The sequence below is a fragment of the Capricornis sumatraensis genome, chromosome 1 (assembly GCF_032405125.1).
Source record: "Capricornis sumatraensis isolate serow.1 chromosome 1, serow.2, whole genome shotgun sequence".
NCBI lineage: Eukaryota > Metazoa > Chordata > Mammalia > Artiodactyla > Bovidae > Capricornis > Capricornis sumatraensis.
Window position 1 is genome coordinate 186823629 of NC_091069.1, and position 26667 is coordinate 186850295.

General features: G+C 40.5%; 1 protein-coding gene across 3 annotated transcripts; it reads right to left on the bottom strand.

The window, feature by feature from the left end:
- Window positions 1-359: 359 nt before the first annotated feature.
- Window positions 360-25757, bottom strand: KNG1 (kininogen 1). Of its 3 annotated transcripts, XM_068964014.1 has the most exons (11): window positions 25337-25757; window positions 23116-23226; window positions 22038-22122; window positions 18658-18830; window positions 17478-17585; window positions 14251-14335; window positions 12003-12175; window positions 4105-4212; window positions 3901-3987; window positions 2457-2534; window positions 360-588 (listed from the first exon to the last, which is right to left on the bottom strand). In XM_068964014.1, exons 1-11 carry the CDS (start codon window positions 25526-25528, stop codon window positions 478-480), a joined length of 1311 nt encoding a protein of 436 aa, XP_068820115.1. In that variant the 5' UTR covers window positions 25529-25757; the 3' UTR covers window positions 360-477. The 3 variants fall into 3 exon arrangements, with proteins under 3 accessions (XP_068820115.1, XP_068820124.1, XP_068820105.1); XM_068964023.1 differs by lacking the exon at window positions 17478-17585; XM_068964004.1 differs by lacking the exon at window positions 360-588 and having other exon boundaries at window positions 641-2534.
- Window positions 25758-26667: the final 910 nt, after the last annotated feature.

A 26667-nucleotide genomic window follows, 5' to 3' on the forward strand; every position in this document is an offset into this window, starting at 1 on the left:
TTAACAAAAGATTTTTTTTCTTTTTTGGTAATAATTTAGATCATAAAAAACTAATATAAGACAAAATCTCTCAGCATTGGATTGGGAATCAGGAGGAGAAGGAAGAAAGAAAGGGAGAGAGTCCTTAGATCCATGATGGAAACATGACCCACTACCCCTTGATTGAGCACCCATGACAAGGTCTCTGTGATAGGGAAGCCCCAGCTAAGGGATCCTGCCTCAGTGAACAAGAATGCTCCAGGGCTGCACTGTGAGCCCCTAGGGCAGAGCCCTAGTGCTGGCTCTCTGATCATCTTGACTTGGCTGCAGGTTGGTTGTGACTGAAAGGAGACCAGTGTGAATTAACCAGGAGGGGAACATAAGGACGGAACTTTATTTCACTCAGTCACAGAGGGATAAAATGGCATTCTTCTCTATTTAAATTCTACCCCATCTTCTCGTCCTTCCACGCAGGGCTGCTGACAGAGGTTGTCGGGTCTATTGCGCCAACTGTGGAGATTCTGCCGGTAAATTGACCTCACCCTGAGGTGCTGGCTCTGCCCCTGCCTCTTGAGGTCGGCCCTTGTACTCGCAGGACCTTACGTGCCTCTGTAAGTATAGTAAAACTCTGTTAATCTGAGGTTATCGCTCAAAGAGAGGAAGGTGAAGCCACTAATTGACAAGATGAGACCTTTTCCTGAGATCATTGGTACTTTATTTGCAAGTACAGATAATATTTGGAATGAAATAAAAACTCAGTGGCTCAAATGCATCCAATAAATTGAAGAAACAGTGACGTGCATCCGCAGGTGAGTGTAGGTGTACAAAGCCCTATTTCCCTAGGCAAAAGCACAGCAGGGGTTGTGAAAGACATGCCTCCCTCACATTATCAGTAAATTAAAGATAATCATATTATTCTTTCCTGAAAAAGTCCATATACTTCAATGTTATAGCAAAAGAAAATGCAAGTATAAAGGCTAGAAAGAATTTCTCATAAAATCTCTGAACAAAATTTGCATCACACCTCATGATATTCCCTTATCAATTATTAAAAAAAAGATTTCCTCAAGCAGGCCAGCCTTTGTATTACTTCTGCTTTCCATCCTTATCATTAAACTCAGAGCTATTGAACAGTAAGTGTTACTCACTCTAATGCTGGCAACATACAAACAAACAGAAAACTCCTATTTGAAAGCCCTATTGCAAAGCGTAGTTAATGAGTAAACAGAAATTACTGACTTACAAGAAGCACTCTCACCCAGAAAGAGAATTATCAGCATAGTTTTGTCACATGGGAGTAACTGTTTGAGATTACTAGCCCATTTTGGAAACAGAAAGTCAATTTATTTTCTCTGTCCTCCCTTTGGCCAATCTGTCTTTCTCTCTTGTTCCTCTTTGACCTCTGGAGGTTTTTATTTTTATTTTTCCTCCATTAAGAAGTTCAGCATTCAGTCTCTTAATTTCTCTTATTGCCACATATGGACCAGATGTTACAGTTTATTCAAAATGTCAAGAATCTTTGTATGAAAATTGATGATGTACATTTTAAGGTACACATTCATTATCAGAAAAGCAACTGCAGTAGGCCACAGTATATTAGTTTGTCCATTTTCTGTGCTAGTTAAGAAAACTTGGGAGGAGAGCTCAGAAAGGAGTTAGAATTCTGCACAAAGTTTTACGTCATCCATAGAGATTGATGTTGTTCCCATGGGGAGTCTCACCATTTATTTCTCTCTAGGCTGTTCTGAATGTTCATGGTTTTTGGTGTATTATATGAGGATCTTTGGACAATGGGGACAGGGGTTGATGAGATGTTAAAGAAATAACCCTGGCTGCCTAAATTAAGAAAGAGCATCAGTGAGATCAAAATCATGAGACTCTTTCATTTCCACAGTTGGATTCACTCCATTAACTGGCTTCCAGGGGCGACCAGGACATTTGGGGGAGGTTGTTTCTGGAAAATCCGAAATCAATTTAAATGCAAGGCTATTTGGCTCTATCTGGATGTCAGGGATCCAGTCATCATCACTCTCTGTGGGAGGTGGTAGTGTACTAGGCATCACAGTTGCAATGAGATCTGAGTCCTGAAAGCCAGGAAAGGTAACGGCTACACCTGGCTGGGCTGGGGAAGGGAGTGTTGTCTCCTCTGTCTTCTCTCGCATCTGTGCAGAGGATGTAGTGCTATCTTTATAAGAACTTGCCAAATAGTGTGTCCTCCAATCATACTGCTTTCCATGGTTTTTTCCTTTGTTTTTATGTTTTCCGTGGCCATGACCATGCTTATGTCCATGGCCAAGACCATGACCCCTATGGCGCCCATGACCTTGCTCATGCTCATGTTTATGGCCAGGGCCAAGGCCATGTAATTTTATTTGCTTTCCATGGTCCCAGCCATGCCCATGAGTGGGTCCTTGTTCTTTTTCTGAATCCTGCTCTTCATCTTGTACAGGTGACATGGCAGAGTGGGGTAGACTTACAGTTGTTTTTTCTTCAGGTTTCATCACTTGTACTGATCGGAAAGGTGAAAAACCCGGAGGCCTTTTCATGAGTAAGGTCTAAACAGGAAATATTAAAATGAATGCATTACTGTGAAAACCACACTATCAAAGAAGAAAGAAGGGATGGGGGCCTGACAATGTTATCTCAGTTTACGATGGGGAGTGTCTTTGCCAGATTTTAAGTGCTATATACATTAATATTCCATAAAGGATGAAAATGAATAATTTTTTCCTCTTTTGATTGATTTAATAATTTAGAGATATTGATTCTTATTCCTAATAATACTCTAAAATAGAGAGTTTTTAATCAGGAAAAACTGGATGGTTAACTACATAATCTCTTAAGCCTATGATTCTATAAGCCATGGCACATTATTTATTAATTGATACTATTTCTATTAGCACATTACTGCTTTTTATCCAAAAAGACCTTAACTGGTTTTAAGAATGGAATATATAAGCAGCATATATCCACAGTCACTCCGTTGAATTGAAACACAGGATATATATGTTCACAAGCTTGAAACACAGCCTTTGTATAATGTTTGTATTAGACTATATACATACCTACATATGGCAAAAGCCTAAATGTAGAACAAAGGGAGCAGAGGCAACTTGCATTGAAGCTATGATTTGTGGGTCATTTCTACCTACACACTTACTACCTGTGAGAATGTGGTGGCTGGAGGCAGTGTTTGGTGATTCGAAGAGCATGGTCTTTGAGGTCAAACAAGCCAGCGCCTAGTAGTTCTCAGTATGATGGTGAACAGAGTAGGCTCTGATTTTACCTAGATTTGTATCTGAGCACCACTAGCTTCACTTTCCTTGTATGTAAAATAGGAATGATAAAATCACCTGCCTCGTAGAGTTGTCAGGAGAAAAATATGTCTCAATGTCAAGTCCTCAGTACAGGGTCTAAGATGGAGGAAGCACTTGATAAAGTTATTATCCACTTTAGGACTTTAGCATCTTTGTAATTTTTAGTGTCTCAATCTTGAAAGTAGGGAAAGTACAACTTACCTCCCAGGGTTCTTCTAAGAAGTAAAAAAATGATGCGACCTAATGCTTCTCAAACTTGCATATGGGTATCACTTTCCTGGGGACTGTGTTAAAATATAGCTTTTGATTCAGGAAATGTAGAGTGGGGTGTGTGACCTGCATTTTTCCCAAGCTCCTTGGATGTGCTTCCCTAAGAGAACCTGTGATCTCACGGGACACTGGCCGTGTCGGAGAAGTGATTAAGGGGACAGCTGCTCTCCCTTTCTAGCCATAAGAAGAGAGATCAGCACAGAAATGTGTGTTCTCCCCATTTAAAAAAGATAGTCCTCTCCAATTCATGTAAATAGTGGTTCATTTTCAACCTCCAAGTATGATTTTCAGAATGAGCATAGCTAACCCAAACCAACTGCAATTAGAATCATACCCGTCCAGATGATTGACAGTTGACAGTAGGGTAAACTTTTTCCTCCCAAGGCACCACATAAACATCAGCATCACAGTTTAGAATTAGCTATCCATGAAAATTGAAGCCAAAAGAGAAAACAGTGTTATTCATGGGATACATATATAAGCATAAAACATCATACAGATTTCCAGGGAATCAGTAAGACAGCTGCATTATACTCACACCATGTTTATTGATCTCACAACTCTTGGTCAGCTCTTCATTACTTCCCTTAGAACATGTGGTTTCCCTTGCTATGAACACAATAGAATACTTTTTTCCAGCTACCACCTGGAAAGTGAATTAGCACAAAATAGAGGCTTAATTAATGCTGTGTAATAAATCATATATTTTTATCATAAGGGTTTTTAGGGGAGAATCTTGATATTTTAATTATGTACTGAACAAAGGAGAGTTACCCTCAAAAAGTACAAATATTTGATAACAAAACCTTGTATGCACATTAAAATATTTGGCAATAGGGCTTATTTCCTTTTTTAAATGGGAAAAGAAAACAATGCTATCATTTTAATTTTTCTATTTTCCTGAGTTTTATTGTTCAGCAACTGCAAGATTCACCAGAAATTCAAAGGCTCAAGTCATAATATGTAGAATCTAGGACAAGTAAGAAGAAAACTTAAATATTTCCTTTAAACACACCTTTTTGTTCTACCAAAGCTTGAATCAGAGAAAAGCCTCTTGATGAAAGTGAAAGAGGAGAGTGAAAAAGTTGGCTTAAAGCTCAACATTCAGAAAACTAAGATCATGGCATCTAGTCCCATCACTTCATGGGAAATAGATGGGGAAACAGTGGAAACAGTGTCAGACTTTATTTTTTTGGGCTCCAAAATCACTGCAGATGGTGATTGCAGCCATGAAATTTAAAGACGCTTACTCCTTGGAAGGAAAGTTATGACCAACCTAGATAGCATATTCAAAAGCAGAGACATTACTTTGACAACAAAGGTCCATCTAGTCAAGGCTATGGTTTTTCCAGTAGTCATGTATGGATGTGAGAGTCGGACTGTGAAAAAAGCTGAGTGCTGAAGAATTGATGCTTTTGAACTGTGGTGTTGGAGAAGACTCTTGAGAGTCCCTTGGACTGCAAGGAGATCCAACCAGTCCATTCTAAAGGAGATCAGACCTGGGTGTTCTTTGGAAGGAATGATGCTAAAGCTGAAACTCCAATACTTTGGCCACCTCATGCGAAGAGTTGACTCATTGGAAAAGACCCTGATGCTGGGAGGGATTGGGGGCAGGAGGAGAAGGGGACGACAGAGGATGAGATGGCTGGATGGCATCACTGACTCGATGGACGTGAGTTTGAGTGAACTCCAGGAGTTGGTGATGGACAGGGAGTCCTGGCGTGCTGCAATTCATGGGGTCGCAAAGAGTCAGACACGACTAAGTGACTGAACTGAACTGAACTGAACTGCTATAGAAATTATGTGGATTAAATTATGTGATTAGGAAAGTTCTTTGGATTTCTAGCTTGCTTCTCTGAGGGTTTGTTTTTTTTTAATATTAAGAAACTATTTTAAGCTCTAGCAAGTTTTAATCATTATAAATACTGCCTTCTGTTAATATTTGTGGCCCAATTTTTTTCTTTTTGGTCTAGAATACATGTACTATATTTCCTTAAAAAGTAAAAGTCATTGTGTGGTTTTTTCCAATACACTGACTTCAACAAAATTGCAAGCACAGTTTTTTTTTTTAAAAGCTTACAGCCTTTATATACTTGAAAAATATACTTTATAAAATGTTTTAAAATTATATATATAAATTTAAAAGGTAGTTAATGTGGCTCAATTTTCAGGCTAAGTTATTCAGCATTTCATTCTAGGATTTAAATGTGTATATGCATAATATAATATAGTTATCAAAAAGAATATATTATACATACCTGTTTCCTGGAAGGTCGACCATTATTGAAAAAATAAAGTTACGGAGTGATAGTATAATTCCATAACATAAGTCTTCCCTTTTTCTTTGTGTTTTTTGAAAAGCATGGAGGAATTACAATGGGAGGAGGATGAGGAGAGCAGAGAACAGGAAGAGCTAAACTACTCCTCTACCTTTTCTGGCATTGTTTTCTAGGTAAGCACAGTAAAATTTATAAGACAAATTTGATAACTTGTAAAACTCCAGACGTGTATAAGCTGGCCAGGGAAGTCCAAAAAGTGTTTTAGAATATATCCATTGGTGATCATGAATTTTGTTGCTTAGTTTGAGAGTACACTTTAATCCAGTTTTCTGACATTGTTGTTATTTAGTCACTCCGTTGTGTCCAGTTCTATTGAAACCCCATGGATTGTAGCCCACCAGACTCCTCTGTCCATGGGATTTCCCAGGCAAGAATATTGGGGTGGGTTACCATTTCCTTCTCCAGGGGATCTTCCTGACCCAGCAATTGAACCCCAGTCTCCTGCACTGCAGGTGGACTCTTTACCTCTGAGCCACAGTTGATTAATATGATGTTGCCTAGGAAAGTTGACAATATATGACAAAACTCACAGCTGTTGGCTCAATTCTATTCAGGGTCCAGAGGGGAGGAATAAAGTAGACCTGGTCATGGCAACCCACTCCAGTGTTCTTTCCTGGAGGACCCCAGGGACGGGGGAGCCTGGTGGGCTGCCGTCTATGGAGTCACACAGAGTCGGACACGACTGAAGCGACTTAGCAGCAGCAGTAATATCTTGTGTTCAAGAACCTCAAAACTGCATCTATATTGCTGTTCTTATCAGAAGTCTTCCCTGCTTAAGTCTATCCTGTCCAAGTGTTGTTTTTAAAGTATAGAATACTACTTAGTAATGTAAGTTCCAATGCCTAAAACATTTAAACTAAATAAGCTAGAAAGGTATAAAAAACATTCATCAGTTCTTAGGATGATGAGGCTTTTCATAGGTGAAAAGCAGAGGAAAGAACCTAAAGGAAGGGGGGAAATGTCAAAATCTAACTAGACAAAAATGAAAACTGATTCTCAAATGTCACAGTGAATAAGGTAAAAAGGTAAACTGGAAAAAATATGATGTAGGGTCAGTATTCTTATACACAGAAAGCCCAACACTAAGGAAATGAACCAAAGACATAACCAGCTCTTTTGGAGAAGTTAAAAAGATAATTACTATAATGAGAAAATAGAGAAATTAAGGAAACAATTCCATTCACTATTGCAATGAAAAGAATAAAGTACTTAAGAATATATCTACCTAAAGAAACTAAAGACCTATATATAGAAAACTATAAAACACTGGTGAAAGAAATCAAAGAGGACACTAATAGATGGAGAAATATACCATGTTCATGGATTGGAAGAATCAATATAGTGAAAATGAATATACTACCTAAAGCAATGTATAGATTCAATGCAATCCTTATCAAGCTACCAATGGTATTTTTCACAGAGCTAGAACAAATAATTTCACAATTTGTACGGAAATACAAAAAACCTCGAATAGCCAAAGCAATCTTGAGAAAGAAGAATGGAACTGGAGGAATCAACCTGCCTGACTTCAGGCTCTACTACAAAGCCACAGTCATCAGGACAGTATGGTACTGGCACAAAGACAGAAATATAGATAAATGGAACAAAATAGAAAGCCCAGAGATAAGTCCACACACCTATGGACACCTTACCTTTGACAAAGGAGGCAAGAATATACAATGGATTAAAGACAATCTCTTTAACAAGTGGTGCTGGGAAAACTGGTCAACCACTTGTAAAAGAATGAAACTAGAACACTTTCTAACACCATACACAAAAATAAACTCAAAATGGATTAAAGATCTAAACGTAAGGCCAGAAACTATAAAACCCCTAGTGGAGAACATAGGCAAAACACTCTCTGACATACATCACAGCAGGATCCTCTATGATGGACCTTCCAGGATACTGGAAATAAAAGCAAAAATAAACAAATGGGACGTAATTAAACTTAAAAGCTTCTGCACAACAAAGGAAACTATAAGCAAGGTGAAAAGACAGCCTTCTGAATGGGAGAAAATAATAGCAAATGAAGCAACTGACAAACAACTAATCTCAAAAATATACAAGCAACTCCTACAGCTCAATTCCAGAAAAATAAAAGACCCAATCAAAAAATGGGCCAAAGAACTAAATACACATTTCTCCAAAGAAGACATACAGATGGCTAATAAACACATGAAAAGATGCTCAATATCACTCATTATCAGAGAAATGCAAATCAAAACCACAATGAGGTACCATTTCATGCCAGTCAGAATGGCTGCAATCCAAAAGTCTACAAGCAATAAATGCTGGAGAGGGTGTGGAGAAATGGGAACCCTCTTATACTGTTGGTGGGAATGCAAACTAGTACAGCCACTTTGGAGAACAGGGTGGAGATTCCTTAAAAAACTGGAAATAGAACTGCCTTATGACCCAGCAATCCCACTGCTGGGCATACACACAGAGGAAACCAGAATTGAAAGAGACACGTGTATCCCAATGTTCATTGCAGCACTGTTTATAATAGCCAGGACATGGAAGCAACCTAGATGTCCATCAGCAGACGAACGGATAAAGCTGTGGTACATATACACAATGGAGTATTACTTAGCCGTTAAAAAGAATACATTTGAATCAGTTCTAATGAGGTGGATGAAACTGGAGCCTATTATACAGAGTGAAGTAAGTGAGAAAGAAAAACACCAATACAGTATACTAATGCATACATATGCAGTTTATAAAGATGGTAACAATAACCCTGTATGCGAGACAGCAAAAGAGACATAGATGTATAGAACAGTCTTTTGGACTCTGGGAGAGGGAGAGGGTGGGATAATTTGGGAGAATGGCATTGAAACATGTATAATATCATATATGAAATGAGTCGCCAGTCCAGGTTCAAGGCATGATACTGGATGCTTGGGGCTGGTACACTGAGACGACCCAGAGGGATGGTATGGGGAGGGAGGAGGGAGGGGGGTTCAGGATGGGGAACACGTGTATACCTGTGGTGGATACATGTTGATGTATGGCAAAACCAATACAATATTGTAAAGTAATTAACCTCCAGTTAAAATAAATAAATTTATATTAAAAAAAGATCATTACTCCTGAACAAGTTGACTTTCATTAATAACCAAGGATAAGCACATTTGAAAAACTATACAATATCATGTTTAACCTTGCATCTTGTCAAGGATAAAAAACAGAGATGACACCTGGTCAGGTGCGGGAAACATGGAATCTCAGTCACTGCTGGTAGTATTTGAATAGGTCAAGTCAAGACCATCAGCCAGTGTCTTACATCCACATGGTGTGAATGAAAATTGACATAATTGCAAATCATTTGATGATCTGTCAATTTGTATCACAAATCTTAAACATCTACATATTCCTTGACCTTTGTAGGACTTTTTGTCAAAGGAAAATTCCTGAGTGCACCCATAGATCCTTGTCGAGTATTTATCTGAGCAGAGGCAGGGAAGAACATTAACAGCAGCCATGGGGATAGGGCAAAATGAACGGTATATGACAGAAATCACAACCATTCACATGAGGAAACAAAGGATTTATGAAATGTTTGGTATCTGAAATATGAAACCAACCTGGAATGGACATGTACCCAAATAGGACTAAACATGCAAAGCCAAGGCAAGACTAAAATTGTAAAACAAATTAGCAATTTGGCAAATGGGTCACTAAGAGACTGGCTATTGCAAATTCATTATGGTAAGTTGATTTCCAATAAATCAGCTGCTTCCACTAGGGCTGCCTTGAGTGACCAAATCACTCTCTTTAAATGCAAAAATAAGTAAAGAGTCACCTCTTAAAAGTAAATTTGAAATTCTCACAATATTCCAGATTAGTTTAGCAAGTAAAGGGATGTAGCTTATTCTATTGTGGCTTTCCTTGGACCCTTAGCATAAACACATCCATTCTAGTATGTTGACTAATTTACAGAAAGAACTGGGACTACCAAGAGGACTAAATATACACATTGAGAATGAGTGGTTCTCTCCTGACAGCAACTCTTTGACATGCATTATGTGGTGGAGTACTGGACTGTTCCTGCATCAGTAAGAATAAGGGAATTTTACAGAAAAACAGAGTGAGAAGAAAAGCTGACAAAGACAAGAGCAGCATGAATTGGTACTCCTTTCAAGTAAGTCTAACATGGGTTATGTGCTAGTGAAATCAGGGAGAGGATATGGCATCCAGAAATAAGTGTCTGAGTAGGAGAGAAATCATAGTGTGAGTTTTGATTTATTTTAATACGGTTCAGGTCTTCCTCCCCACCAGCATATAAAACTAATACAGGAAATAAGGAAGATTACAATAAACAGCCCACTGTGACATCAGCTAAAAGCTATGAATAATCTGAGACATTTCTTTTCAGTACTTTTTTCTGTACTTTTTAATAACATGATCGAGAACAGAATGTTTATTCAATTTTATGGCCTCTTTTTGCATAGTATAACACAAGCATTTTCTACATCAAGAATTCCTCACAAAGATGGTTTAAAATTGCTGCTTTATACTGCATTGAAAGGATATGCTAGACACAATTTGATCATTTCTATATTATTAATCATTTTGAGAGTTTACCATTTTATTTTTTGCTTTTACAGTTAAAGCTGCGATGAATATTATTGTATTTAAAGACTTTTCTATTTTATATTTCTAGAAATTCAATTACTGAGCCAGAATTATGAACTTTTAAAGTGAGATTTTCTTTGTAGACTATAAAAATCATATTTTGTGTGTGTTAACCGCTTAGTCATGTCTGACTTTTTGCCACCCCATGGACTGTAGCCCACCAGGCTCCTCTGTCCATGGAATTCTCCAGGCAAGAATACTAGAGTGGGTTGCCATTCCCTTCTCCAGGGGACTTTCCCAACCCAGGGATTGAACCTAGGTCTCCAGCATTGCAGGCAGATTCTTTATCATCTCAGCCATCAGGGAAGCCTATAAAAATCATGTATGTTTGCTATAGTAGTTTTATCCCTTTGGTCATGTTGCACAGCTTGTGGGATCTTAGTTCCCTGGCCAGAGTTTGAACCATGCCCTCAGTAGTGACAGTGTGAAGTCCTAACCACTAGACTGCCAGGGAATTCCCAGTTTGGCTCCTTTTCGATGACTTTTCTTTAGCTTGTATTTAGGAAAGCCAGTTCTGAGGTTCCACAATAGGAATCTGTCCATAAATACATTGGTCATATGCTGTTGGAGTTTGAAGGGATTTGGGCTTTTCTGATCCAGCCGCAAAGGTTTCATGAGTCTGAATAACTGCCCAGGGTCACCCAGAATGTGAGTGGCAGATGCTGTTGCAGAGCTAGGCCCTCTGACCTCCAAACAAGGATACTCCTTCACCTCTACTGACAGGCATGGAAGGAGAGATGAATTTCTAGAAGGTACAATTGTAGAGAGGGAGGCACCGCAGGCAGGGAAAAAATGAGATGGAGATGAGCATGCAAAGAAAGTTTGGGCAATGACTGGCTGATGTGGCTGAGCCCAAGGCACTGAGTGATGTTATAATGAGAGCTGGATCTACAGAGGCAGAGGATAAGTCTTGTTTTTCCTAGCTCTCAATTTTCTTAATTATACAAGTTGCTAGTACTTATATGGCACTTTAGATTTTGAGAAGTGATTGACATATGTTATTTTTTTGACCCTTCCTATAGTCCTTTATGGGCTTCCCTTGTAGCTCAGTCAGTAAAGAAACTGCCTGCAGGGCAGGAGACCCGGGTTCAATCCCTGGGTTGGGAAGATCCCCTGGAGAAGGAAATGGCAACCCACTCCAATATCCTTGCTTGGAAAATCTCATGGACAGAGGAGCCTGGAGGGCTGCAGTCCATGGGGTCGCAAAGAGTCAGGCACTACTGAGCAACTAACACTTACTATAGTCCTTTATGGCTAGAAAATGGAGACAGTGCTTTAAATGACTTGTCCAAGATCACACATCAAGCATGCTGTGAGGTTGGGACTTGAAATTCAAGTCTACCAAATTCCATTTGTGAGGTATACTGTTTCCCAATCCAGAGCCAAGATCAGTGGCAACATTAGTAAACAATTTGCAATCACTATAATTTACAGACTATCACTATAATTTACAGACCTGTACTGTTGCTTTTTTCACAGTGTCAATCTTGAAATAGAAGTTTCCATTATTCTCTGCATTAAGCTTTGCAATGGAATGGTTCAGAGGCTCCTCCAGTTCTGGACTGTCAACAGGTATAGGTTTGGGGCAGCCAACACAAAGCCTGGTGGGTGGTTGTACAAAATCCTCCCCTGAAAGAGGCAGATTTCACGTCAGTGTGTGCCCTGAAGTAGCAATCTAGCCTAGTACCTTTTCCACGTGTGATCCAGCATCCACTGACAGAGGGCCACGTGGCAGCCCAAGATCCAGCAGTGGAGGTTGTCTGTCAGACCTCCAACTGACTATCTCTCCTCTTTTCCTCTTCTAAAAGCCAAGTGTGTTTAGGGAAACTTTCAATCAGAAGGTGACTCAATCAATATGCTGCCCTTTTCTAAAGTTTTTGCATTTTTGATGGAAACTGTAAAAAGCAATGCTTAACATAAAGGAATGATTTTCTAGTGGGAAAATTTTAAATCCTGTGATTCTGGTGAGCAGGAAACTTCAGTAATGCTTCATATTGTGCAATGTACACAACTATCTTGCAAGTATGAGAAAAGCCAACCCTTGGTATAAGAATATTCAAGATGAGTCCAGATGTTCAAGCTGGATTTAGAAAAGACAGAGGAACCAGAGATCAAATTGCCAACATCCATTGGATCATCGAAAAAGCAAGAGAGTTCCAGAAAAACACCCATTTCTGCTTTATTGACTATCTCAAAGTCTTTGACTGTGAATCACAACCAAATGTGGAAGATTCTTCAAGAGGTAGGAATACCAGACCACTTGACCTGCCTCTTGAGAAATCTGTGTGCAGGTCAAGCCATGAACAGTTAGAAATGGACATGGAACAACAGACTGGTTCCAAATCAGGAAAGGAGTATGTCAAGGCTGTATGTTGTCACCCTGCTTATTTAACTTATATGCAGAGTACATCATAGAAATGCTGGGCTGGATGAAACACAAGCTGGAATGAAGATTGCCAGGAGAAATACCAGTAACCTCAGATATGCAGATAACACCACCCTTATGGCAGAAAGCGAAGAAGAACTAAAGAGCCTCTTGATGAAAGTGAAAGAGGAGAGTGAAAATGTTGGCTTAAAGCTCAACATTCAGAAAACAAAGATCATGGCATCTGGTCCCATCACTTCATGGGAAATAGATGGGGAAACAGTGAAAATAGCGACTGACTTTATTTTGGGGGGCTCCAAAATCACTGCAGATGGTGACAGCAGCCAATTAAAAGATGCTTACTCCTTGGAAGAAAAGTTATGGCCAACCTAAACAACATATTAAAAAGCAGAGACATTACTTAGCCAACAAAGATTCATCTAGTCAATGCTATAGTTTTTCCAGTAGTCATGTATGCATGTGAGAGTTGGACTAAGAAAAAAGCTGAGCGTCAAAGAACCAATGCTTTTGAACTGTGGTGGTGGAGAAGACTCTTGAGAGTCCCTTGGACTGCATGGAGATCCAACCAGTCCATCCTAAAGGAAATCAGTTCTGAATACTCATTAGAAGAATTGATGCTGAAGCTGAAACTCCAATACTTTGGCCACCGGATGCGAAGAACTGACTCATTTGAAAAGACCCTGATGCTGGGAAAGATCGAGGGTGGGAGGAGAAAGGGACGACAGAGGATGAGATGGTTGGATGGCATCACTGACACTATGGACATGAATTTGAGTAAGCTCCGGGAGTTGGTGATGGACGGGAAGCCTGGCCTGCTGCAGTCCATGGGGTCGCAGAGCATCCGACATGACTGAGCTGACTGGTATAAGAAACACTAACTTGACCTTAAATGTGCACTATCACCCTTTCCGTATATTATAACATGCAAAGGGAAAAAACCTAGAATTGAAAAGATATTATTCTGATTATTTAAAAATGAGATACAGCTTCCCCAGTTCACAATATCTGATGCAGAGACAGCTGGTACACAAGAAAGACCAGCTGACATACACAAGAAAGACCAGCTGACGTAATCGAAGGGCAGCTTTGCCCAGAAAACATAAATTTTTCCTTCTGTCACTGTGTTCTCTTTGGCCACTTGCTGAGCAGTCTCAGGTGTACTTGCTGTAGCACAGCAGGGCAGGGATGGGACCCAGTGTTCCTAGTAAGGTCTGTGGGTCATGTAGACTTTATCATGGGAACCAAAGCACAATAGCTATGGAAAGACCTAGCCAGTTGTCTGGGACCAGCATGAACACCAACACACGTTATCCCTTACCTGGATAAAGGTCACATTTCTGCAAGAAGGAAGCAATTCTTAGCTGGAGATCCACATATGCCTTATCTGAACATTCACCAATATCCTGTTTTTTTAAAAGCATATAAGAGCATAAATTAAAAAGTTTTTAAGAATCTTTAAATGACTAGTAAAATTAAAAATAGGATGGTGACTCTGCAAATTATTGAATAGAGAAAAACAAAGCAAAACATAGTCTATACGCAAAAGACAAAAAAAAGAAACAATGAAAAAGTAGCATCACCACCAACAAATATACACACAAACACACAGAGACATGAAATAAGATGACAAGAACACCTAATGTAGAAATAGTAGCTATACAGTGAGTGGGTAACATTTTCTTTTAGCAAGACAAAGACTTTCAGATTAAGTTAAAACCAAAGTCAAGGTACTCCATCTTCAAGAATAATAGCATATAATAAAAAACATAATGAAAGATTAAACATAATGGTAAGGGACTTTCTGTGGTGGTCTAGTAGTTAAGTCCCCATGCTTCCACTCCAGGAGGCATGGGTTTGATTCCTGGTTGAGGAACTAAGATACTACAGGCTGGGTAGCACAACCAAAAAATAAAAAAAATTCAAAATTTTAATAGAGTAAAATAAACATAAAGGACATGCAAAGCCATATGAAGCAAGGGTTAAGTCACTCAGTCATGTCTGACTCTTTGTGATCCCGTGGACCGTTGCCTGCCAGATTCCTCTGTCCATGGGATTCTCCAGGCAAGAATACTGGAGTGGGTTGCCATTTCCTGCTCCAGGGGATCTTCCCGACCCAGGGACGGAATCTGTGTCTCTTGTGTCTCCTGCATTGGCAGGCAGATTCTTTACCAACTGCATCACCACCCAAAACACAGAAATAGCTTTATTCTAAAAGATGTTAGTTGAGGTATTAATTGTAATAAAAACAGAAACAACATATTTTGTTGCTTTTGAACACAGGACCAAAAATAGGAAAGTAATTTAAAAAGCAATCTATGGTATCTTCACTGGGATATTAAAAGTTATTTAAAAAGAAGTTTATCAAGAGTTTTGAAGACAGAAAAAAATGTCACATATAAAGTAATTACAACTAATAAAACACACACACAAAAACAGTCAAAATTGGCCATATTCCCCACCAAAGAAAGATAAGAAGGATATACACTCAGATAACTTTGAGTGTTTGGATATATGATGTAACATTATTTTTTTCCTTTGTTTTCTTATTGTCTTAAAGATGCCTATAAATGTATATTTCCAACAAAAGAACACACATGAATATAATAAATGTCATGTTTTTTAAAGATATAGGAAATACCACACTTACAATACCTTAATTTTGGATGGGGAGAAGTATACTGGAGGTAACTCAGAAGTTCTCAGTATCACCAGCACCTTTGGTCTACCTGAGAAACTTGATCATCTGACCCCAGACCAATTAAATCAGAAGGTCTGGGGGAATGGTTTGGGAATAGGTGTTTTTTAAAGCTAGGCTAGTGATTCTAAGGTAAAACATGACTAAGAACTACTTAGGAAACTCCTTAAATCTTTGCTTTTCAAATTTTAATGTGCAGATGAATTGCCTGAGAATCTTGTTACTGATAATATACAGATTCTCATTCAGTAGATGTAGGTGGACTTGAGATTCTACTTTTCTAAGAAGCTCCCTGGTGTTGCTGCTGCTGCTGCTCTATGGACCACACTTTGAATAGCAAGGCCTTAAATCTTACCAACTGTGGGCAAAATAATTCATTTGCATTTTATGTTCTTTAATTACTGTAATAACTCTGTGAGATAGATACTGTTATTCTTCACGATTTTACAAATGAAGAAGTGAAAGCTTAGGAAAATTATACCAAAATCTGACTGGCTTTGTTACCTCAACCAGCCTGTGCATTTCTGTGTGGCAAAGTGAAAACTTAACTGGGGCTTTTATAAACAGATGGAGCAAGATTAAAGCTAGATTACATTTAGGCCCATATAACCTCAATTTGAAGCTAAGCATAAAAAACAGAAGATGTTATAGATGCTTAAAAGGCCAGATTCAATTCAAACTGACAAAGTTACACAGTGACTAAAACTTATGATTTTAGAGGGTTTCTCTCTCTCTCTCTCTCTCTCTCTCTTTTTTTAACTATTTAAAAAAATTCTGGTAAAATATATATACAATTTGCCATCTTAACCATTTAAAACCAATTTATTTATTTTGGGCTGTACTTGGCCCTTGCTGCTGTACGGGCTCTCCTCTAGCTGCAGCGAGGGGGCTACTCTCTGGTTGCTGTCCAGGCTTCTCACTGCAGTGGCTTCTCTCGTTGCAGAGTACAGGCTTTAGGGTGCTTGGGCTTCAGTGGTTGCAAGTCCTGGGCTCTAGAGCACAGGCTCAGTATTTGGGGCACACCAGCCTAGCTGCTCTGCGGCATGTAGGGTATTCCCTGGTCAGGGATTGAACCCATGTCTCCTGCATTAGCAGGAAGATGGCTTTACCACTGAGCCACCAGGGAAGCTCCTTAACCATTTTTAAGTGTATAATTCAGGGATATTTTAGAGGGTTGTGCAACCATCCCTACAATCTATTTCTAATAGTTCTCTTCACCTAGAATGACTAGGCGAACAGACTTGCAGCCACCTCTTGCTTAAAGCACAGCCTTCTGCTAAAGTGCATATACCCCTGGGAAGGACCTCATGCCTGATCATCTTAATGTGCATTAACTCCTGCTACCTTGAGATGCTCTCTTTTAACATAATTTTGGTTCCGTAATAAGATATCATCCTAGAAAGGGTCACTAAGGGAGAGAGACTCAGGATGTATTTATTAAAGAGAAAAGTAGGGGAGGGAGGGTGAGAAAACAAGCAGAGACAGTTGGAAGTATTGTCCTGGGTAGAGTTCAGAAGCCTTGTCAGGCTGTTGAGCACACAGAAGGAAAAGGAGATAGGAAAGCATGAAAACATGAAAAGACAAACTTGACTGTGGCATATTTTGTCTCAGGCTATTGCTAGTCCCTGGATATAACTGTAGATGCTTATTGCCAGATGTGTAGACTCTGACCCTTGGGCAGCTTGACAGGTGACATGACTTTCAGATTCTCAATGGGACATGAAATGGAACAGTTGAATGTCATCTAAAATTTTAGTGACTGAGTCTTCCTGTACAGCTGAGTTCCCACACCTGTAAATACTGGACACAAAAGGCTAAGAACTTTATAATTAGATATTTTGCCTACTTACACCATTTGAAAGGGACTTGCAGTCTGGAGTTAAGAATAGAAATTTCTCCTTGGAACAATTAGTTTGTGCAATTGAGTAAGTAATTTCATAGTTCCATCCAGCCACCACCTGAAACAATTTTGGATTGAATATTTAAAGGTCAGTTTAAACATTATTCACAGTGTTAGAAGGAGCTTAGAATAATATCTGGCATTTGGTAAGTGCTCAAAAATACAAACTATTATTATTACTAGGCAAAAGTCATTACCAAATTAATATTGAGCACTTTATGATGCTCACACCCTTCAACACAACACACACATACACACATACAGCTACGCATCTGAAAATGAAAAGCAATTTATAGACAGAGTTACTGTATTTTCTTAAGTAAGACCCAGCAATATTTCCTCTGTGGGCAGCAGGGAAAAAAATGATCTGTTAAATTTTGTAAAATATTAATAATGCTAGACGGCCGGGCAGTAAGATTTCTCCTGCTTTATCTGAGGTGGGTCCCACCCTGATAGCTGGATATGAACAGAACCAAGAAGAGCTTGCATCTTGCATGAAGGCAAGCTCCAGAAGGCCAGCTAAAGGTCAGTTAAAAGCAAGGAATGCTACTGACCAAAGTGAGTCCTCCATAATTAGAGGCTGAAATTCAAGGGGCCCAGTCAACTGTCAGTAAAGGCTTCAATGGAAAAACCAGATTTATTAATACAAGTATTTGCTCTTTTCTCTGATGAAACAGAGACTATAATTTAGAGGGTACCCAGCAACTGTGCCAACCTTTTTAGGTACATTTTAATATTGGGGGGGTCATGTTTGCCTCATGGTAGCTAGGTGATGATAGAGTCTTCTTAAACTCCTAAGGCCAGAATGACTTTTTTTTTCACCGACTTTTCCATTTCATGGCACAGCAGAGCTGACCACCCATTCATTAAAAACAAATCTCCCAGGAAGGAAGTCTGATTGGCCTCCTTTCCCGTCTTTACACACTGCAGCATCCAAATCACTGTGCCTATGGAGAAAGCCTTTGTCTCCCCGAGCTGGTCATACGAGAACGTGGAAGAGTTCCTCACCACCACCTGTGGAATCATGTTGTCCTCTGGCCAAAGATTTATTTTAGGTAAAGAAATTCTAAACCTTAAAGGTCTAACACATTTTAGCAATACTATGGCAAGAGAAAAATGAAAGAACAGACCTGTCTTTGGGCTCTTTTTACTTCTTTCAGATCAAAGAGGTGGGAATGATCGGTGTTGTTGTTAAAATGTTGGATGGCATGTCTCAGAACAGGCTCCAAGTCAGGGCTCGTGGTAGATACGGGATGCACACAGCCAAGGCAGTCATACTGGGCTGTCACCACGGGGCCCTCGGCTTGACAAACAGTAGGCAAAAGGGCAGCGTTAAGGAGCGAAACCTATATTCACATACATTGCCCTGAATAAGTCAGATAATTCATCAATAAAAAGCCTTGGTAACAAACTTTCCAGTAAATCCTAGTAAGCACTAGAAAAGGGAACACAAGACTGCTTTTGAGTCAGAGGGAAGGCCAACCATTCGCTTAGGAACATCTTGTATGCATTCTGTTGTGCATGGTTATTTAAAATGTATTTTAAAGTCACTTAAAATTACAGGAGTGATACATGAATCTATCTTCATAAAAATCAAAACATTACAGATGTATTTTAATTTACTTTTCAGTGTTAATGAAAGCCGCTTGAAGCTGGACTCGGGGTGTAATACATTCTGTATCCTTTCTACTCAACAAACATGTATTTCACACCTGCTATAACATGTCCTGTGCTGAGCCTGGCTGTGTGGATACATAAATTCATTAGTAATGTTCACTGCCATGAAGGAGTTGGACAAAGTCAAGGGGGAGAGATAGAACTGGAGATGGATGATTTCAATATAATTCAGCAAGAACTTGGCAAGGCAGGAGCCCAGAGTAAGCGCAAGAAAGACTTTTCTGAGGAAAAGAGACTGAGCTAAGAAGGGTGAAGAGCAGTCAAGGTAACCTCACAACCCGAGGTGTGAGGCCTGAGAAGGGACAAGTGGGTCTGGATGAAGCGGGATGAGGCAGGGACAGAGGTGTGGGACAAGGGGTGCACACATCTTATCAGTTTATAGCAGGAGACAGGGAGGGGTGATTTGAGGTCTGAGCAGTCGGCTTCCCTGGTAGCTCAGCTGGTAAAGAATCCTCCTGCAGTGCAGGAGACCTCGCCTCGATTCCTGGGTGGAGAAGATTCCCCAGGAGATGGGATAGGCTTTCCACTCCAGTATTCTTGGGCTTCCCTAGTGGCTCGTGGCTCAGACGATAAAGAATCCGCCTGCAATGCTGGAGACCTGGGTTCCACAAAGAGTTGGACACAATTGAGCACAGAACTCAGCGGTCAGTAGAGAGGCCTCTGGAGCGCAGCCTGAGCTGTGCTCTGTAGGCCTGGATTCCCATCTCCCTGGGTCACCCTCTCCTCTGACGACCCTGAGGTAAGCTATGGCGCCCTCTCCTGGAAGAGGCACATATTCACAACTTTCTCCACTCAGCTGGGGGCCTTCCTAGACCTTCTGAAGAGAATTAAGAATGGAGTGCAAGCCCTTAGGGCTTCCCGATGGCTCAGTATTCTTGCCTGGAGAATTCCATGGACAGAGGAGCCTGGCGGGCTTACAGTCCACGGGGTCGCAAAGAGCTGGACACAACTGCACGACTTAGGACACTTTTCCTGTAAGAACGGGCAGCCACTGAACGCGTTTTGATAAAACAGTGTAAAATATGTTTTAAAGGAGAGAGTTTGTATTAGATTACCAGTGTTCATAACAGACAGCCTTCACCCCCCGATCAGTGACAGCACATGTGGCAAAAAGGGGAAGTAACGGAGTCCTGGGTCCCTTGACCCTGGGGCTCCCACTATCCAAGGGGGTAAGATCCCTCAGTCAGCAGCTCAGCACAAGCCCCTTTGCAACTGTGTGTCAGCTTTCTTTCCATAAACGTGTCAGGAAAAGACTTACCGGGAAATATTCATAGCTTTACCCGCTCCTTTCCTTGTAGAAGTTAGATTGAATCAGGGTAATAGGCAAAGTCAAAAAAACCCGAGGGGATTACAAGAGAAAGATGAGAGAAATTACTGATGTGAAAACAAACAAAAAAAGATGAACACAGGAGATAAAAGGAGCAGATGGAGAAAAGCCCAGAGGCTGGTTTGCCTGACCTCAAGGGCAGCTCCCAACTAGGGTAGGGGAAGAGATGGAGCAAACTTCTGAGGGTGAGAAGAGCAGGGAAAGATGCAAACTCAGTTTTTCTGGGTAACAGAATGATTTTCCACCCTGCCCCAATTTCTAGAGAGACTTTTAAATTAAAATAAAGATTTAAAATTTTGAAATTCCAAAACATATCTGGCCAAAAATGTTTCAGATAAAGGACTGTGGACCTAGCAATAATTTCTGAAGGTGTGGCAGACAGTATTTTCTCTCATGGTACATATGTGCTGTGCTCTGGATAATGTTAAAATCTGCTTACAATATAGAGTTCTTAAGCTGAATAATAAAAAGCTATTCTCATCAGAAAACTTTAATGACTTGGGATTTCTGTTTTGGACTATCTTTCTTTGAATGCAACTTCTTGCACGAATGGGAACTCAAGGGATGTAGTTTTTGTGGGTATGCAATGGATGATTAAGGCTGAAACAGAAGAGTCACCACGACGGTGAGGTTCACCAGGGTGGCTGAAGATGCTGTTCTGGAGCTCGCTTGTAAGCAAAGGCCAGTTCCAGGATGGCTTTTGCGACTAACATCACCTAGGTGTGTCCATCCTTCTGTACCTGGCACCTCTGCCACAAGAGGGAAGGAGTTAACAGTGGTTATCTTCTGATAAGCTGCTCCATACTTAGAATCTAAAGGAATTTCATTTATGAAGGGTCTATTCCAACCACTCTGCTAATTACTAGCTGTGGGATCTTGGGCAAGATACTTGCCTGCTGTAGGCCTTAGTTTCTTCATTTGTGAACTGGGATATTACTATTTGACTCATAGAGTTGTTGTGAGGATTAGATATGTTACCGCATATGAAGTGGTTAGAACTGTGACTGGTAATAAGCTCTCAATAAATGTTAATTGTTACTACTTTTATCTTGACTTCATTAATACATTATTATGATTACATCTTCAGATGTATCACCTAGCTTCATCCAAAAGAATGGTACAAAGTGGAAATTATTGTTATCTCCTTTCACAGGTAAGGAAAAATGAAGAAAGTGAGAGCTTTGAAAGATTCCAGGCCAGATCTGACTCAAAACCTGTGCTTTTCTCATGCTAGGGACACTACCTACAGTTGAGGCCAGTTCTGTCTTCTCATTCTTTCGTACGCACCTAATACTACGCAGCTCCTGAGGAAGAGAATACGGATAAGACCAAGGGGATGATCGGCATGAGCCTGGGCACACCTCAGGAGTCTGCCGCTCCACCCCTCCAGCGCCCCCACAAGGCTACAAATGGTATCGCCACTGCCGCCCTCAGGTAAGAGTTTTTGGCACCATACGGAAAAGGTTTATTTCCCCCCAGGGCAGCTCCAGCAAACACATCAGCTACCTGGAGTGATCAGGCAGGTCTGGGTAGCCACGGAGAACTTCATATTCCCTCTCTTGGCCACGGTCGCTGTGCACTCTCCTGTGGCCTAGGGGGGAAAAAAAGATTGAAAAAAAAAGATTTATTCTAAACTTTCAGATGAAATCCACTTAGTACTATTGCTAAATATGGCTTTCCTTTTTAAAATCTTGTCGAGATTTTTTTTTTCCTAAGCAGAGTTTTGAGACACAAGGATAAGTATTTTTCAGCCAAATCATTATTTTTTAAAAGTCACCAATATTCCTGAGATAGAGGAGAGGCACTCTAAATGACGAGATTTTAAAGTATGAATCTTTGTTTTGAGCCCTGGAGATATTTCCTTTCATCAAGATGCACACCATGGCTGTGAATCAGCCTGCTAAACTCTCCTCTTGATTAACTTCTCAATTTCAGTGTTCAAACTGCATCCCGGAAGCCAGGGTTTTGACATTGAAGAAATGGCTCCCTGGATTATGAGCAGACTGGCTAGGTTCCTGGCAGGCAGCATCACAATCTCCCTCAATTATTATGGGCAAACCAGCAGCTGTGCTGTGCCAGGGCAGGGTAGGCATTAGGTTAAGACCCCTTGTTATTAAAACAAAACCGTTTGCATAATGTGTCTCATTTTTTCCTTCAACAAGATCATGAAGTCAATTTGATCGCCCCTTGCAAGGGAGCACACTGGTTGAAGCTGGTGGAAGGTAGAGCAGGATTCGTACTCAGGACTGTTCAGTTGAAGCAGCCACACTCTCCACTCACCAACCCCAGATCTCAGCCAAGTATTGATCTGTTGCCTCTCTGGGGCCTGGCCCACATATCCCTGTCAGTCATTAGAGTCCCCTTCCTCTGGGACAGCTTTCTCCATGTTTAACTGAGGGCCTCTCTATGCCCCTTCTTCCTATGTGAGAATACAGACATCAAGCATTTGACTGTTCTACACAGTTGAGGGTGTATGTGCCTCCTATAAAAGCAGCCAGCAATATGAATCATCTCCAGCACTGTGGACAAGTCTAGCACACTTGGCAGAGAAAAATGGAGCCTCAGGAACGGTCAACACACTTACAGCTTGTGCAGAGTCCTTGTAGTCACAGTCCTGCCAAGTTTTGTCACTTTGAAAAGGACAGTCGCCCTCCTTGATTTGGTACTTCAAGGAATAAAATATGTCAGGATTATCCTGAAAAACAGCAACCATGGATAGGTAGGTCTCATCTAACTGACCCAATAGCACACCATTTGCGATCTTGTACAGTTATGAATATTTGACCTCTATTTGTTTCAATTAAGGCAAAAACATTTATTAAAATATTGAAAAAATATTGAAAGTTTATAAATATTTGCTTGGAAGAAATTCATAATATACTATTTACAAATATACATATTTTTAAGTTACAAAGTAGATCCAAAGTATTAGCCTATTTTTGTAGAAACCAACTTATACATAAATATATGATTTTTAAAAGTCTGGAAAACTATGCAATGAAACTGTTAAAATATGTGTCTTTCAGTGGTGGGAGTAGAGTTCTCTTTCGGTTTTCTCTTTAAACAAACATTCCTGAATTATCTGTTTTTAAAAATTAACATCTATCATTTTTACAGTTAGAAAACAAACCATACACCTTTTTAAACTTTCCAAAAAAAGGAGCAGTTATCTGGATGGTGAGATTAATTATGAGTAATTTTAGTATTTTTGTTTGCATTGTTTTGCTCTTTGGTATACCATGTCATGAAATAATAAATAAACCTTTTAAAGTTTAAAGGTGCTGAGTTAGATGAGCTTCCAGATGCAAAGTCTGGGACCTCAGAGAGGATGTTGCCCAGCTTTTCAGTTGGTAGGTGAGAGTAGGGAGGCCCCAGGTGGATGGCATATGGCTTAGGCAGCCTCCCCACCTTGGAAAAGCAGAGCCAGCCCGGGATTGCAGGTCTCTTGACTCATTGGAAAGTGCTCTCTCCACAGTATTTGCATCAACAAAATAGACTCTGAAGTTCCTTCCAGGTTTCAGATTTTAATAAAACCTATGTGATCATGGTATAGGCAGTGTCCACATGACAAAGTAAAGATGACTAGTGATTCTATGGACATTTTAGAATAAACTAGAATAAACCACATTTGCCAAAGGATATCAACTAATAAAGACAACACCAATAAACTGTTGCTAGAGAACCCTAGGACTCACATGTGTGCACAAGTTTGTGAAACAGAAAGACTGGATTTTCAGAAAACAACAACAAAAAACCTCTATCCACTGGACTTTTTCCTTTTTCCTTATCATACCAAATACCCGTTTGTTGTTTTTTTTCTCCACCAAAGTAATCAATTGCTTAGCTATCACAGAAACACAGTGTTTTATAGTGAAATTCATTTAAATAAACTATTGAAAGATTTGTATTTTTTAAAGTCACACACGCTGTCAGGCTTTGTCTCCATCCTGTGTGTGTCAATCAGTGATTAAAAAAAAACAAACAAACTAAAACCCACCTGGAACATGGCTGTTACCTTGATGCAATGAGCCACATTGATTTCATGAGAGATATTTGGTTCAACACAGCTGACTCCTCTTAGACAAACCTTCCCTTTCCCCAAGCATAACTGAGGTTTAGTTGACAAATAAAAGTTGTATGTACATTGTGCAATGATTACCACAAACAAGCTAATTAACACACCCATCACTTCACATAGTTACCTTCATTTTTATAGTGAGAACACTTAATCTTTTAACAAATTTCCAGTAAAGCTTCAATAGCTGTAATCACCGCACTGTGCATTCGATCCTCAGTACCTAGTCATCTTATAACTGGACATTTGTGCCCTTTGACCAGTATTTCCCCATTTTCTCCACTGCCCAGTTCTGGCAATCACCATTCTACTTTTGGTGTTTGTGAGATGGAATTTTTAGATTCCACACAAATAAGGTTGTATATTTCTTAGATGTACTCCTTTAAGAATGGGCTTTCCTGGTGGCTCAGTGGTAAAGAATCCAGGAGATGTGGGTTTGACCCCTGGGTCAGGAAGATTCCCCTAGAGAAGGAAATGGCAACCCACTCCAGTATTCTTTCCTGGGAAATTTCATGGATAGAGGAGACTAGCAGGCTATAGTCCATGGGATCGCAAAAGAGTCAGACGTGACTTAGCAACTAACAACCACAAAGCTTCCTTTTTATTGTCAGTTCTCTGGTGATTGGGGTGCGTGTGTGGGGGTGGGGTGGGGTTGGGGGTGAGTGAGGCCTGGGCTCCAAGTGACAGCACAAATCCCAAGTGACCTCAGGGTTAAACACAGCTCACTCACCGTTCTGCTGACCTCGGTTACGCGGTACAGTACAAACTGGTTGCCACTTTTGTTTCCACTGTTATATTTCTTCAGAGCAGTGTCCACAGCTTTAAATACATCCTGGTCGTTGCAGTCGATTTCTTGAGAGGACTCTTGAGTTAAACTTGGTAGCAGCCTGGAGCAAAGGAAAAGGATGGTGATTAATTTCATGATTTAACAGTCTCCCTTTAGGAGTTTCCCCAGGAATTGGGAGGCAACTGGAAGCCAAGACAGTGATTTTAACTAGCTTCAGCCTCTGTCTCCTCTGGGCTCTGCTCTCTCTGTCTCAGTGCTCCGGGACCCTGGCTGATTCCTGCTGCCATGCACTATTTGCCCTATTCTAAAAGGACAAAGGACCCTGCTGGGTTATCCAAGCAGATTTCAGGCTGAAACATTACAACACTGGGGTGGTTGGCCTGCTTGTTTGCATTTGGGGCACATGTAGGAGCACAGAGCTCATTTCCCGGTGATTGCACAACTTTGTTTAGCAAATCAGAGCAGACTCTCATAAAGGAGGAGGAAAAAACCCACCAGTCACCTCTGTTATTCCCTTGTGACTTTCCCAAAGCCATTTATGAAGGTCACTGCACATGACAACAATGCCACAGTAGGTACAATGTGCAGACACCTTTCAGTAAAATTTCTCTGCAGGATAACTAGCTGCAGAGAAGTAAGCTGCCAGCAGTCATATTGCAGGCCTGGAGAACCCATGCACAGGGACATAGTGGGTGCTGCGGGCGGGGGAGGGGGGTGTCCCACATCAGGATATTGGTGCAACTAAAAATAAAACATGGACATCCTTTCTGTGGTCTGTGGTCAAGACAGGCTCTCTCTCCACTCACTTGCATTAGTTCTAGAAAGGAAAATGCTCCCCGAGGGTGGAGGAGACAGAGAAGAAGCATAAGAAGAGATGAGTTGGGTGAAGCCCTGCATCCCCAGTCCTTGCTTCTGGTTTGGTGGCTGTGGGTGTCCTTCACTGCCAAGTCTCAGCCACCTGTCTGAGAAGGATCAGTTATTCGGGGAAGGGTGGTTTAAGAGTAGGCTAAAGATGAGGGCTAGTCCCTACAAGATGTTTACCCTCAAGTCTTCTCCCCTCCCCCACAAAAAAGATGATTGCCTTCTTTGTCGCTGATAGGGTCTCTAGCTCAGCAATTCGGTCTCCCCAAGAGTCCTTGGAAAAGAGGAGTTAGTGTGGACTGAATGGTGGCCTTGCAGCAGAGCGGCAGGAACATGACACTTGATTGTCACCCGAACTCGAGTCCAGACTAACTGCTCCTTCATCGCTCTGTGACCCTGAGCCAGTCAGGGTC